The sequence below is a fragment of the Mangifera indica genome, chromosome 5 (genome assembly GCF_011075055.1).
Source record: "Mangifera indica cultivar Alphonso chromosome 5, CATAS_Mindica_2.1, whole genome shotgun sequence".
In the NCBI taxonomy this organism is placed as follows: domain Eukaryota; kingdom Viridiplantae; phylum Streptophyta; class Magnoliopsida; order Sapindales; family Anacardiaceae; genus Mangifera; species Mangifera indica.
The window spans coordinates 585392-597721 of NC_058141.1; the positions used below are offsets into that span (position 1 = coordinate 585392).

Here is a 12330-nt window from a genome sequence, read left to right on the forward strand (position 1 = left end):
CAATTTGGTGTTGGTATTATGTTCTAGAGAATGATATCAAACCATCTAAAGTTATTTTAAATGTAGATTGAAAGAATAGGGTTATCTGTTATCGGCTTTTACCTTCGGAGGTTAGTAAAGTAAATCTTGACATGGGAGCAATTCGGGACTTAACAGGTGACAGCGTCTTGAATGAATAAGGGATAATGGGTCTATGGGGTACAGTTGGAGGTTGCGATGCTGGACTGTTGGCTGACTTGTTCAAGACCAACTACGGTGTCCATAATTTCCTGTGGAGGTTGGTTCAGCTTACACTGAGCTCTGCCGGCTCAAGTGCAACTTAAGGCAACTTTTTAGTTGTTGATATTCCTGAGAAATTTTTTATTTGTTTATTGCTTTGCTACTTTTTCTCCGACGGCAGTTGATTCTAATATTACCATGCAAGGATAGATGCTCTCGTTTTGCTTTAACATCCCCTTCTGTGACAGGTGATTAGGTGAGGATAAGAATTTAGGATAACATCCCCTTTTGTGACTACAGATCGATGTGAAAATTGAACAAGCTGCGTATCCCAGATGGGAGCACATTGATGAAAACCAATCTTTGGAGAATTTAATTTGAAGGCCGCCTAACTTTTTACTGCATAATCGTTTTCCCTTTTCAGTCCTTTACCCTCCCAGTGGTTGTCAGGATTGTGCAGCCAAAAATATAATTAAAAAAAACTTTTATTCAATCCTTCAATGGTGATCAGTTGTAATTTAATTATATTCCACAGTTGAATCTCCACGAGAATAAGTAATTTCACTGGGGATTTATTTGTAATTACATTATCCTGAATTCTTATATAAATATATTTCTTGTATTAATAGCTTGTTTGCTTAATATATCTTTGTTTTGTGTAACTGATTTTTTTTTCGTTTCCTAACATTTAGTTATACTTTCATTGCACTCTATGACAGTTCTTAACAACCTGCATTTTATCATCGAAAAAAGTTGAGTCTTCCACACTTTAAACTATGGCATCTATTTATGATGATGAATTCAAGTTTTCTTGATACAATAATCTCTTTGTTGGGGCAATCTGGTACATCATAGAATTACAATATTACTTTAATGACAGTGTCGAAGAATCTAGTTGCAATCTTGAAGGAGAAGTTAAGAAAGGCCTTGGTGGGATTTGCAACATGTCAAGATTGCTTTCCAACATATCTATCACTCTGCTCATTGTTGGCCTATCTGAGGGCTTAGTTTGTATGCACCACAAGCTCACTATCATCATCTTTCTTATATAATTTTTATCCTCTTCATTTGAAATGCCATCCAATCCAAGCTCTTCATCTTCTTCAAGGCGTTTGTAAATCCAATGTGGAAAGTATATTTCACTGCTATTATCAACTTGAACATTTTTATTTTGTCTTCCTCCAGTCATTTCTAAAACCATCATTCCATAGCTATAAACATCTGACTTGTGAGAGACCTCTCCAAAGTTTCTTGAAAATACTTCAGGAGCAATATAACCAATAGTCCCTCGTGCAACTGTCATCGATACGATACTCTCTTTGTTGGGGCAAATTTTAGCTAGACCAAAATCAGAGATCTTCGGAAAAAAATCTTCATCAAGAAGAATGTTATGAGGCTTTATATCAAAGTGCAAAATTCTTGTGTTGCAACCACGATGTAAATACTCTAGCCCTCGAGCTATTCCCATTACAATTTGGTACAATAGTTCCCAATTTAATGGATTCTTTTCATATATGAACTTCTCTAGAGATCCATTCAACATAAACTCGTAAATAAGAGCTCTCCTATGACCTTCAAAACAATAGCCTAAAAGAGTGACTATGTTGACATGAGCAGTCTTACTAATACTAGCAACCTCATTGATAAATTCTTCGCCATTACCTTTAGACTCAGTCAAAACCTTCACTGCAACATGACGACCATCATGTAGTGTGCCTTTGTAAACACCTCCATATCCTCCTTGGCCTAGTTTATGTTTGAATGAATTGGTCATAATCTTAACATCAGAATAACTATATCTTTTAGGCGCAAGTGATCCATGCTTCCTTAAAAATTGCTCAATGTTCTGGTGACTCTTACTTTTCTTGTTCCATAACATCATTGAAGTGTATGGCGATGATCTGTAGATGCAAAAGGCGACAGCTATCAACATTCCAGATATAACGATTGATATAGCTGCAATTAATTAAAGAAAAGGAGTCATTAGAACATATAGATCTGAATTTGTTATGACAAATTTTAATGATTTAGAGATGATAATTCAACTTTTTGTATAGATTTTAGCATCTGCATCATATCTTAAACTATTGAGTTGAAGACAATGAGTGCCTCTGGAAAATTAATTCTCCAGATGAAGTCATGCTTCCTGGAAAACTAGAGTAGAGGCAAAGAGTAAGAAATGTTTTGGACTGGGCTTATATTTATATATAACAATGGATTTGTAGCCTGCATGCTTTGTAATTTTTGGGATTGGGATTTATCAGCATGCCCATTGCTAGGCTGGATTCGAGCGAGTCGAGCTTCAGCTTACTTAAGCTCAAGCTGGGCTCGATTTGTATATAACAAAGCTTGAGTTCAAGTTCGAGCTCGTTGAGCTCGTGGAAGCCAAGCTTGAACTTGACTCCAATTCAGCTCGACTTGTTTTAAGCTTGAATTTTTTACTATTTCGTTATTAAAACGATGTCGTTTTAATAAATATTAGTCAAAATAACGTCGTTTTGTATTAAAATTTTTAATTGAAAATTTTGACGAGTAGCTCGAGCTCGACCGAGCTTATATAGGGTTGACTCGTTTCGGGCTCGTTCGAGCCGAGCTCGAATGGACTTGATTCAAATCCAACCCTATCCATTGCCCTACCGGTTGAACGATAGCTCGATGTGATTTACTCAATTTAATAATAGGTAAATTTGGTCCACTGAAACCGGTCACAACTAAGGCTAGACTCAAGCCAAGTTAAGTTTGAATTTGGCTCGGCTTGAGTTTGGCGACAGCTCCAAACTAAGCTCAGACTTGATTTAACTCAATATTATAGACCCCCAAAACAATGTAGTTTTGATGTATATTGGTCAAAATAATGTTATGTTGACCGTTTTGATTCAAGGTCTTCCAAGGTCGTAAGTCTAACGAGTTAAACACCTATAAGCTTGAGTTCAAGCTTGACAGTACAATTCTCCCTTAGCTTGAGTTTGGGTTCAAACTCATCTAAAGGGAGTTTGTTTCAAGCTAAATTAGCAATTACACTTGAGCTAACTTGGCTCAAATCTAACCCTAGCCACAAGTTCTATTGGACTGGTTAAATTGGTTAGTTAGGGTTTTAAAACCATGAGAATAAGCAAAAAAATAAAAAAAAAATAAAAAAACAATGCAATATTTGCTTTAAAAGGGATATTACCAATTCCACTGCCAAGCATAAATCTCAATTTCCCATCCCCTGCAACAAGTTAATGGTTATATAGAATATAGATCAGTAAAAAGCTACAGATAAAATTGAGAACAAACCATTATGTAAAAAGCTGTAACTTACGGTTGCCTGTTCTTTTTGTCCCAGAACAATGAAAATTTCCCATTCTATCAGTTTGGCATCGCCCTCCAGCAAAAAAACAATCAAAGCATTCATTTGTTACATCCACTTGAATAAAGAATAAACTCGTGAACAAATTAGAATATTCAACACTTGTTGGAGTCTTATTCACTTGGAAGTTAATAAGTGAGCACTGAGGTGGAGCATTTTGAAGATTATCAATTGGGTTTGTGTAAAAGATATAAGAGTGCTGGGAGTTATTGCAGCCATGACTGAAATTTGTTGGGATATTGTAATTGAGGGGGCATTCGTACAGGGATTGAATGAAGGGCAGACGAAAAGAGAGAAAAGAAGAGATGGCCAAAGTCAAATTTTTCAAGTAGTTGCGGCTGCAATTTTTCTCGACGTCTCTAAAAAGATATGGGTCCTTAATATTAATCATATTATCCTGTGAGATTGCTGAAACACTAAACCAATGTCCCTCCTTCCCAATCTGAATCTTTGGAAATTGTTCAGAGCAGTTATCTACAATCACCAACCCACAATCCGGATGCGACCGACTGGAGAAGGGGAAGCTGATATTGCCCAAGAAACCACAACGGAAACTTGGACATCTTGAATTTACCCTCTTCTCTTCTTCGGCAGGGCAAAAATGTAGAAGGAAAGAGAGAACAAAGAAAGTTATGGAAGAGAAGCGAGCCATTGGAGAATAAACTATGGGCATGCACTAACTTCGTTCATGATATAGAAATTTTTGTTCCTGCGTTCACTTTCTTTCCCGAAGAAAAGTTTGACAGTCCTCCCAGACACGCCAGTTGACTTGGAAATTGCACTGGGATGACTTGAGAAAAAGAACGAAACAAGTGCAACTAAGGTCTGACAAAGACTACTTCTGTAAAATGGGCTCCAAGTTGAATTGAGACGCACTTAGACAAGGACCAGAGAGAAAAACAAATTACAAATACTCAAATACCGGGAAAACAGGTATTTACAAAGAACACTCGATACGGAAAACCCACATGTAGAGAATTGGAGAAAATTCCAAGATGAATAAAAAGATTACATGATCAAGAAGAGATTATTTTTCTCTGTCTTAACTCTTAATATTAGCTCACTTTTTTTTTTTTTGGGAAACACTCACCCTTATTTAACATATACTCTAATACAACTTTTATTTACATACTATAATTGAGAGATATTTAATAAGGAGTAATACTATATATATACATTTTTGTTACATAAATATTTAATCACATAAATGTATTATTATACGATTAAGTATTATTTTATCATTAATACCAAATCACTTAATCACATCATAATACATCTATATACGTACATATTTGAATACAAAAAATATATACATATAATTTTATTTCTTAACAAATGCACTCACTGGTGGAGTTACTACAAGTAGAACCCACATTACAGTAAGTCACTCCAATCCATGAATTATAATGGTTATGTTCGATTAGAGTATCAGGCGAATAACGTCTTAACCACCACATTTACTCAAGCATATTTGGAAAAGGTCCATAATGTGGGTGTGAGGCCCTGTCCCTCATATGAGATCAATGAGGGGTTACAAGATAACCTACCTAAACCCCATGCTGTCATCACAAATCTCTTTAAAAATTCACTTTTCATATCTGTACTTCCGAAGTTCGAGTAACCTCTAAATCGTCACTATGCAACAAACATGGTGGTGTCAGGGAGAAGGACCAAAGTGTGAACTCTCCAGAAATTTGAGGAAAAACAGAATAAATCTTTGAAAGAGAGGAATGTGCAAGTTGGGGCATTCTCAGCTCTTGAATTCAGGAGACGGTGTTGTATGACAAAGAAAGGGCGGGAATCGATTTATGGAGACAACTATATTTGGAGAATAAACTACTGATTTTTTCTTTCTTCCTTTGTCCTCTCTGATCTTTCCTTTAATCTTTTTGTTGTCACAAATATCGGTTCTTGCCTCTCGTTTCCCTGAGCTGAAAACACTAAGAAATTGTGATCTGCTGCCTTCCAGTTGGATCTCTGCAGCCTGGTATTGTTGTTTAACTTAATTTATGCCCCCTACCTCTATTATTCTCTTTTGTTTACATTATAAACTAATGGTATTGACAAAAAATTTATAGGTATCCAATCTACAGAATACCAACATTAAAAGATCTGGATGCATGCTTTTTGACATATCATTCTCTCCATACTCCAGCAGGAGGTAAATGCAATGCTTCATTGTTTTTCCCATCTATTTTAATTTTCTTTTTCGTGATTTTTGTATTATGAGAATACAATGGATCTTTATGTCCACTGTTGTACGCTTTGGTATTCTGTGTTAATTTATTTAGATGGAGATATTGTTTGAGTCATTAAATTTAATAATGCATGTGTGCGTTTTTGTTGTTATTTTAATCTTACGTTTCGAAATATGGCTACGGACCATTTAGTATGGAACATTTTCTTTCCTAGTCCTCTAGTATTAGAAAGGGTGAAAAAGTGTTGTAGTTGGGGTTAAATAAGAAGCTCTTGTGCATTTAAACTATTTCACCGCTATTTTGTCTGTTTTCTGTTTATCATATCTTACTTTCGCGGTTCCACAAAGTGAACAAGCTCCAGCTGTGATATATCCCAACGAGATTAATGGTGTCACTATGATGTCTGTACCTGTTTTTGGTCTTGCATCAAACAAGTTTAAGGGATCGCTATGGACCCCTACTGGGGGATGTGAGCGGCAATTAGTGAACTCCCTCTTGCAGGCTGCTGATGATTGGTTGAGACTGCTTCAAGTTTATCACCCAGATTTCATATTTTTCTGCCTCAGATGACGCTGGATTACAGCTGCAATTGTAATGCTGGAACGATTCCAGAAACCACCATCCAAGCATATCTTGTTTGTGAAGAGGTGACTGTGAGTTGAAGTCACCTTAATTTGTGTAAATTTAAGATCACAAGTTGAGTTTGGGGTGATTACGGCGTTTGATATCCTGTTATTCATAAATTACTAATTACTTGAAATGAAAATGAGTAAAAAGAAAAGATGAAGAAGAGAATGCATGTAACAATATGAACACTTCGAAATGGAAGGAGATCAACCGCAATAAGGCTTGAATTAATAGTTTAGAGAAGCTGCTGAAGTTCTGAGCTAGTAAACGAGGCGAAGATGTGGTCTGGCTTGCTGTATCAGTGTGAGCAAGTTTCTTTTTGTTCTTTTCTATACGGATATCAATATCAATATCTATATCCATCTCCAAGCCCATATCTCTGAATGTTAAGTCTAGAAACCAGGCTCTCTTTATGCCCTGATGATTAGGATATGATAATTTACCTAACAACATTTTAAGGGGATTTTGATTTTGATAGGGAGGTTATGTAAGCCTCTAGTTTGAGCAACCCCAAAATTGTAATAATTTTTTGTTTACTTGGAAACCTTTGCAGGAAAACCGTAGGAGCTTGCAATCAACTAAATCTACAATTGCAGACCTGACAAATTAGAGGTAAACTTTATTGTGGTACATGACACTAGGGTCGTTCAAACTCTAAACATTTACAAATGACATTTGACCACTTAAGACAACCCCTAGAGTCCATATTTGTACTAGTTACTAGCTCTGAAAACCATTATTTCTATCATTTGATGATTAGGTTAGCTCCATGGCTTCTTTGGTGCTTGAAGTTATATATTTCAAATGCACATGTTTCTACTTGAAGAGTATGTATTTGATTTTGAGTAGGGCTTAATTTGGTTCAGCCTAGTTCAAACAAGGTCTAGTTTGAGATTGACTTGAATATAAGAGTAAAAGTCAGCTCGAGATTGGTTTGAGATTAACAAAATGAGGTTAAATTTGGTTCAAAAGCAATTTTATTTTTAGATTTAATTCGAGTTGATTTGAACTCAAATGTTTTGATTGGTTTGACTTTGAATTATTTTATGAAAACGAGTTCAATTTTTTGTTCTAACTGATTCGTTTGATTTGAAATTAAATTCAAGTAGCATAAAACGAATCCAATCCTAATTGTGACCTTCATACAAATATTTTGTTTCTACCTTTTGTAGAGAACTTAAAGATATGTTTGTTTCTGTCTTTTGTAGAGAATTTATCTAGGTCATGCTAATTGAAGGTATCGTGGTCCAACAGTCCAGCTATTCAGGCGGACCCACTTTTCAATAATTCTAAGAATTTTGGGTCCTACTTTGGTCAAAGAATATGATCAATTACTTACAAGTCTATTCTTATACTTATAAAGATAATTTAAGTGACAAATGACAAAATAATAAGATTTTAAACATGAGTGTGAGAGTTTAAATAATCTTCAACGATATTTCAAAATTAAACTTTTAACTTATCTGATATAATAATTATAAGATTAATTATTAAACTCAAAGTTTTACCAATTTAATTTGATCGATTCTCTTCAAAGAGGTGGTCCAATTTAACTAAAATTTCATCATTATTGAAAAAAAATTCCCTTTCATATATAGGTTGCTTTAATTTTTTATTATAAAAAAATGAAATATTTTAATAAAATTATATTATTTTAAAAGATTTTTAATATAGAGTACTACCATGTTTGATAAAATTACAATAAATAAAAAATAAAAAATTATTATATTTAATTAATAAAAATAATATTGATTTAATATATTATTTTATTTAAATATCTTTAAAAGATTTTATTATATATTTTTTAAAAATATTCTTCATATTAATAATATATTAGATTTTTTATATTATCAAATTATGAATTTAATTAATAAAATTATTTTTTAGGTTGTCACGAGTAAATTTTGAATAATACTATATATGCATATTTAGTTTTTCAATTCAATAGATTAAATTTTCAAATTTTCCTAATGACGAAACCAAACTTCTAAATTATCCTATTAAAAAAACTAAACTTTTATTAATTGCTGTTGAGTTGTATATGAGTTGTATCTCTAAATTAAGAAGGATATAATTAGGAATAATTAAGGAGATTGTATCTTAGTAAAACTAGGAAAGTACATATACTATTTCCTAATCTAGGATTTAGAAATTCATATAAGTATTGATGTAAATTCACTTTTCAATAGATAATATTTTTCTCAAGGTTATTTCATATGGTATCAGAGCCAATTTTTTTTCCAATAACCTTGATTTATTTTCCGGTGGAGTCTACATTCTTTTCCGGCGTTCTTTTCCAACCACCGTGTTTCTATCCTTTTTCGGTGGTCGTGTCTACACCATTGTGATCGGTATAACTTCACCGACAATCCCCTGAAAAGAGAGCCGCCATTTGCCGATTCAAGCGCCGTCACGCGTCGAGCAGACTTCTGACTACCTTCATCGTCGATTTGTTTCTCCGACGAGCATGCATCGACACTGCGTCTTCCAGTCCTCTCAGAAGACACTAGCGAGTTAGTTTGTGGTAACTTCATCCTCATCGGTCATCGGAATCGACGTCACGCTATGGTTGTTTCTGTCACGGATTGTCATCTCCGATCTACTTTCCCGGTGCGCGTTAGACTACACTACCGGCACTGTTGAACTCGAAAGATTCCGACGAGTAATCACCTCATAGTCTCTTCGTTGTTCGTCGCTGTCGTCGTTTGCCGGAACAGTCCAACAGTGTTGAATTTGCTATTTTTCTTTTATTAATGGCCAGTGAAGGATCTTTAAAATCAAGTGCATTTACTCAATTTCTCTCCCTTCCTGTTATTACTACTGAAAAATTATTAGGAAGTGTTAATTATACGTCATGGGCTGCACCTATAAAGTTATGGTTTATAGGACAAGGTTTAAAAGACCATTTGACCGTTCGAGTTACTGATTTGACAGAAACTGATATAAATAAGGCTAGTTGGGTCAAAACTGATGCGTTATTGTGTAGTCTGTTATGACAATCTATTGATCCATCTCTCTACCCTATTTACAAAGCTTATAGAACATGTGTTGATATTTGGAATCAAGCTAAATTGCTTTACACTAATGATGTTCAACGGTAATATTCGGTTGTCTCTAATATGGTTAATCTGAAACAACAAGATATGAGTATACTAGACTTCCTGGGGCGAATGTCATCTTTAAAAGCTGAATTTAATGCTATTTTACTTATCGGGAAGAGTGTAGCTGAGGATTTGGCACAACGTGACAAGTTTTTTATGGTCTTAACTCGCACCGCAATTAATCCAAATCTTGCTCCTGTTAGAGATCAAATCTTGGGAAGTGCAACCATTCCAACATTGGATGATGTATTTGCTCGTCTGCTCAGAGTTTCCTCTACCACAAGACCCACTGTTACAGATTCTACTACCCTAGTCTCTCGATCTCCAAACCACTCTAGAGAGTCAAGTGACCATGGGAATAGAGGCGGTCGTCCAAGATGCAGTTACTGTAATAGATGGGGGCATACTCGAGACAAATGTTATAAGCTACATGGGAGACCTACACACAATGTCAATGTTGCATAATCAGTCCCTCAATCAGCTCCTTTTGATCATCATTCAAAGATTTCAGCAAGACAGTCTCAATCAGTTCCTCAGTCAGTTACTCTCATTGGAGCTGATTATGAAGAATACCTTCAGTACCAAGTGATAAAACAGTCATCTCAATCCTCTGTTGCTTCCTTTGCCCAGTCTGGTAATTTGATCGCTTGTCTATCTCAATCCTCCACTCTAGGACCTTGGGTCCTAGATTCAGATGCCTCTGATCATATTTCTGGTAACTCTAGTTTATTTTCACATTTTAATCATTCCAAATCTTTTTCTTCTATCACACTAGCGGATGGTACAAAATCTATAGTTAAAGCCGTAGGACATGCTAATCCATTACCAAATCTCTCTTTAGATTCTGTTCTTTATCTTCCTAATTACCCATTTAATTTCGTTTCAATTAGTAAATTAACACGAGCCTTGAATTGTTCCATTACATTTACTAATGATGCCTTTGTTATATAGGATCGAAGTTCGACCAAGACGATTGGCACAGGATGTGAGTCACAAGGGTTTTATCATTTATCCCTTCCTTCTTTCGCTGCTTGCACTGTTATTGAGTCTTTAACTCTTCTTCATAATCGTTTGGGGCATCCTAGTTTCTCCAAGCTTCAGAAGATGGTCCTTTATTTATCTAGTTTGTCATCTCTTGAGTGTGAGTCTTGTCAACTTGGGAAGCAGTCTCGTAGTTCCTTCCCAAGGCGTGTCAATAATCGAGTTTCGTCTCCTTTTGAGTTAGTTTACTCCGATGTGTGAGGTCCTTGTCGAGTCAAGTTTACTTTAAATTTTCAATATTTTGTGACATTCATTGATGATTATTCGCGTTGCACGTGGATATTTTTAATGAAAAGTCGATCTGAGTTATTTTCTCATTTTCAATCATTTTGTGTCGAAGTTAAAACACAATTTAATTCTTCTATATGCACTTTACGTAGTGATAATGCAAGTGAATATTTTTCCACTTCTTTCACAAATTTCATGTCTTCTCAAGGGATTCTTCACCAGTCTTCTTGTGCTTACACCCCACAACAAAATGGGGTTGTTGAGCACAAAAATAGACACTTTATTGAAACAACTCGTATATTATTATTACATTCATATGCTCCTCTACATTTTTGGGCTGATGCAGTTCTCACTGCTTGCTATCTCATTAATCGGATGCCCTCCTCAGTATTGCGAAATCAAATTCCACATTCAATTCTCTTCCCTATTGGCCCTTTATACACTATCCCTCCACATGTCTTCGGTTGCACATGTTTTGTACATAACCTTTCCCCAGGTCTTGATAAACTATCTGCTCGGTTTATCAAATGTATATTTTTTGGTTACTCTCGTCTCCAAAAAGGTTATAAATGTTACTCTCCTACGAAACGTCGTTATTTTATATCTATTAGTGTTACTTTCTTTGAGTCCTCTCCTTACTTCTCTTCATCTGAAACCCAATCTCCTGTCACTGAGAGTCTTCCATTACCTACTTTTATTCCTATTTTCGATGTTCATCCTACAATCGTCCCACAGTCTACCCTCACACAAGATTTAGCACCTGTTTCCTCGATTATTGACTCTCCTACAGGTACTGATATCACTTATATTGCTCCAACGGCTCTTGTTGACTCACTTCCTGCTGTCGCATCTAGCCCGACTGAGGTCCTACATCCTGATGACCAATTTCCTATTGCTATCCATAAAGCTGTAAGATCCTCTCGTAACCCTCATCATATTTATACTTTTCTTAGTTATCACCGTTTATCCTCACCATATTATGCCTTTGTGTCCTCTTTATCCTCCATTTTAGTTCTTAAATCTATTCGTGAGACTCTTTCTAATCCAGGTTGGAGGCAAGCAATGGTGGATGAAATGACTGCGTTATATCATAATGGTACTTGGGAATTGGTGAAATTACCGTCGAGTCATTCCACTATCGGCTGCCGTTGGGTTTACACAGTCAAGACTGGTCCTAATGGTACTATTGATCGTCTCAAAGCCCGGTTGGTTGCTAAAGGTTATACTCAGGTCTATGGTTTGGATTATGGTGACACATTTTCTCTAGTGGCTAAGATGTCCTCTGTTCGGTTATTCTTATCTATGGCTGTCATTCGTCATTGGCCCTTGTTTCAGTTAGACATCAAAAATGTCTTTGTTCATGGTGAGCTTCAGGAGGAGATATATATGGAGCAACCGTCTGGTTTTGTTGCTCATGGGGAGTCTGATTTGGTTTGTAAACTTCGACGCTCACTATATGGCCTAAAACAATCTCCACGTGCCTGGTTTGGACGCTTTAGTACAGTTATTCAAGAATTTGGTATGACTCGATGTGAGTTGGATCATTCTGTATTTTACAGACACA

The 12330-nt window shown here is 35.6% G+C and overlaps 1 protein-coding gene across 1 annotated transcript; it reads right to left on the reverse strand.

Annotated features, from left to right (window-relative positions):
* Positions 1 to 983: 983 nt before the first annotated feature.
* On the reverse strand, positions 984 to 2316 carry LOC123216889 (PR5-like receptor kinase). The gene has a single exon (XM_044637537.1). The coding sequence runs from the start codon at positions 2150 to 2152 to the stop codon at positions 1085 to 1087; it is 1068 nt and encodes a 355-aa protein (XP_044493472.1). The 5' UTR covers positions 2153 to 2316; the 3' UTR covers positions 984 to 1084.
* Between the last annotated feature and the right edge of the window lie 10014 nt (positions 2317 to 12330).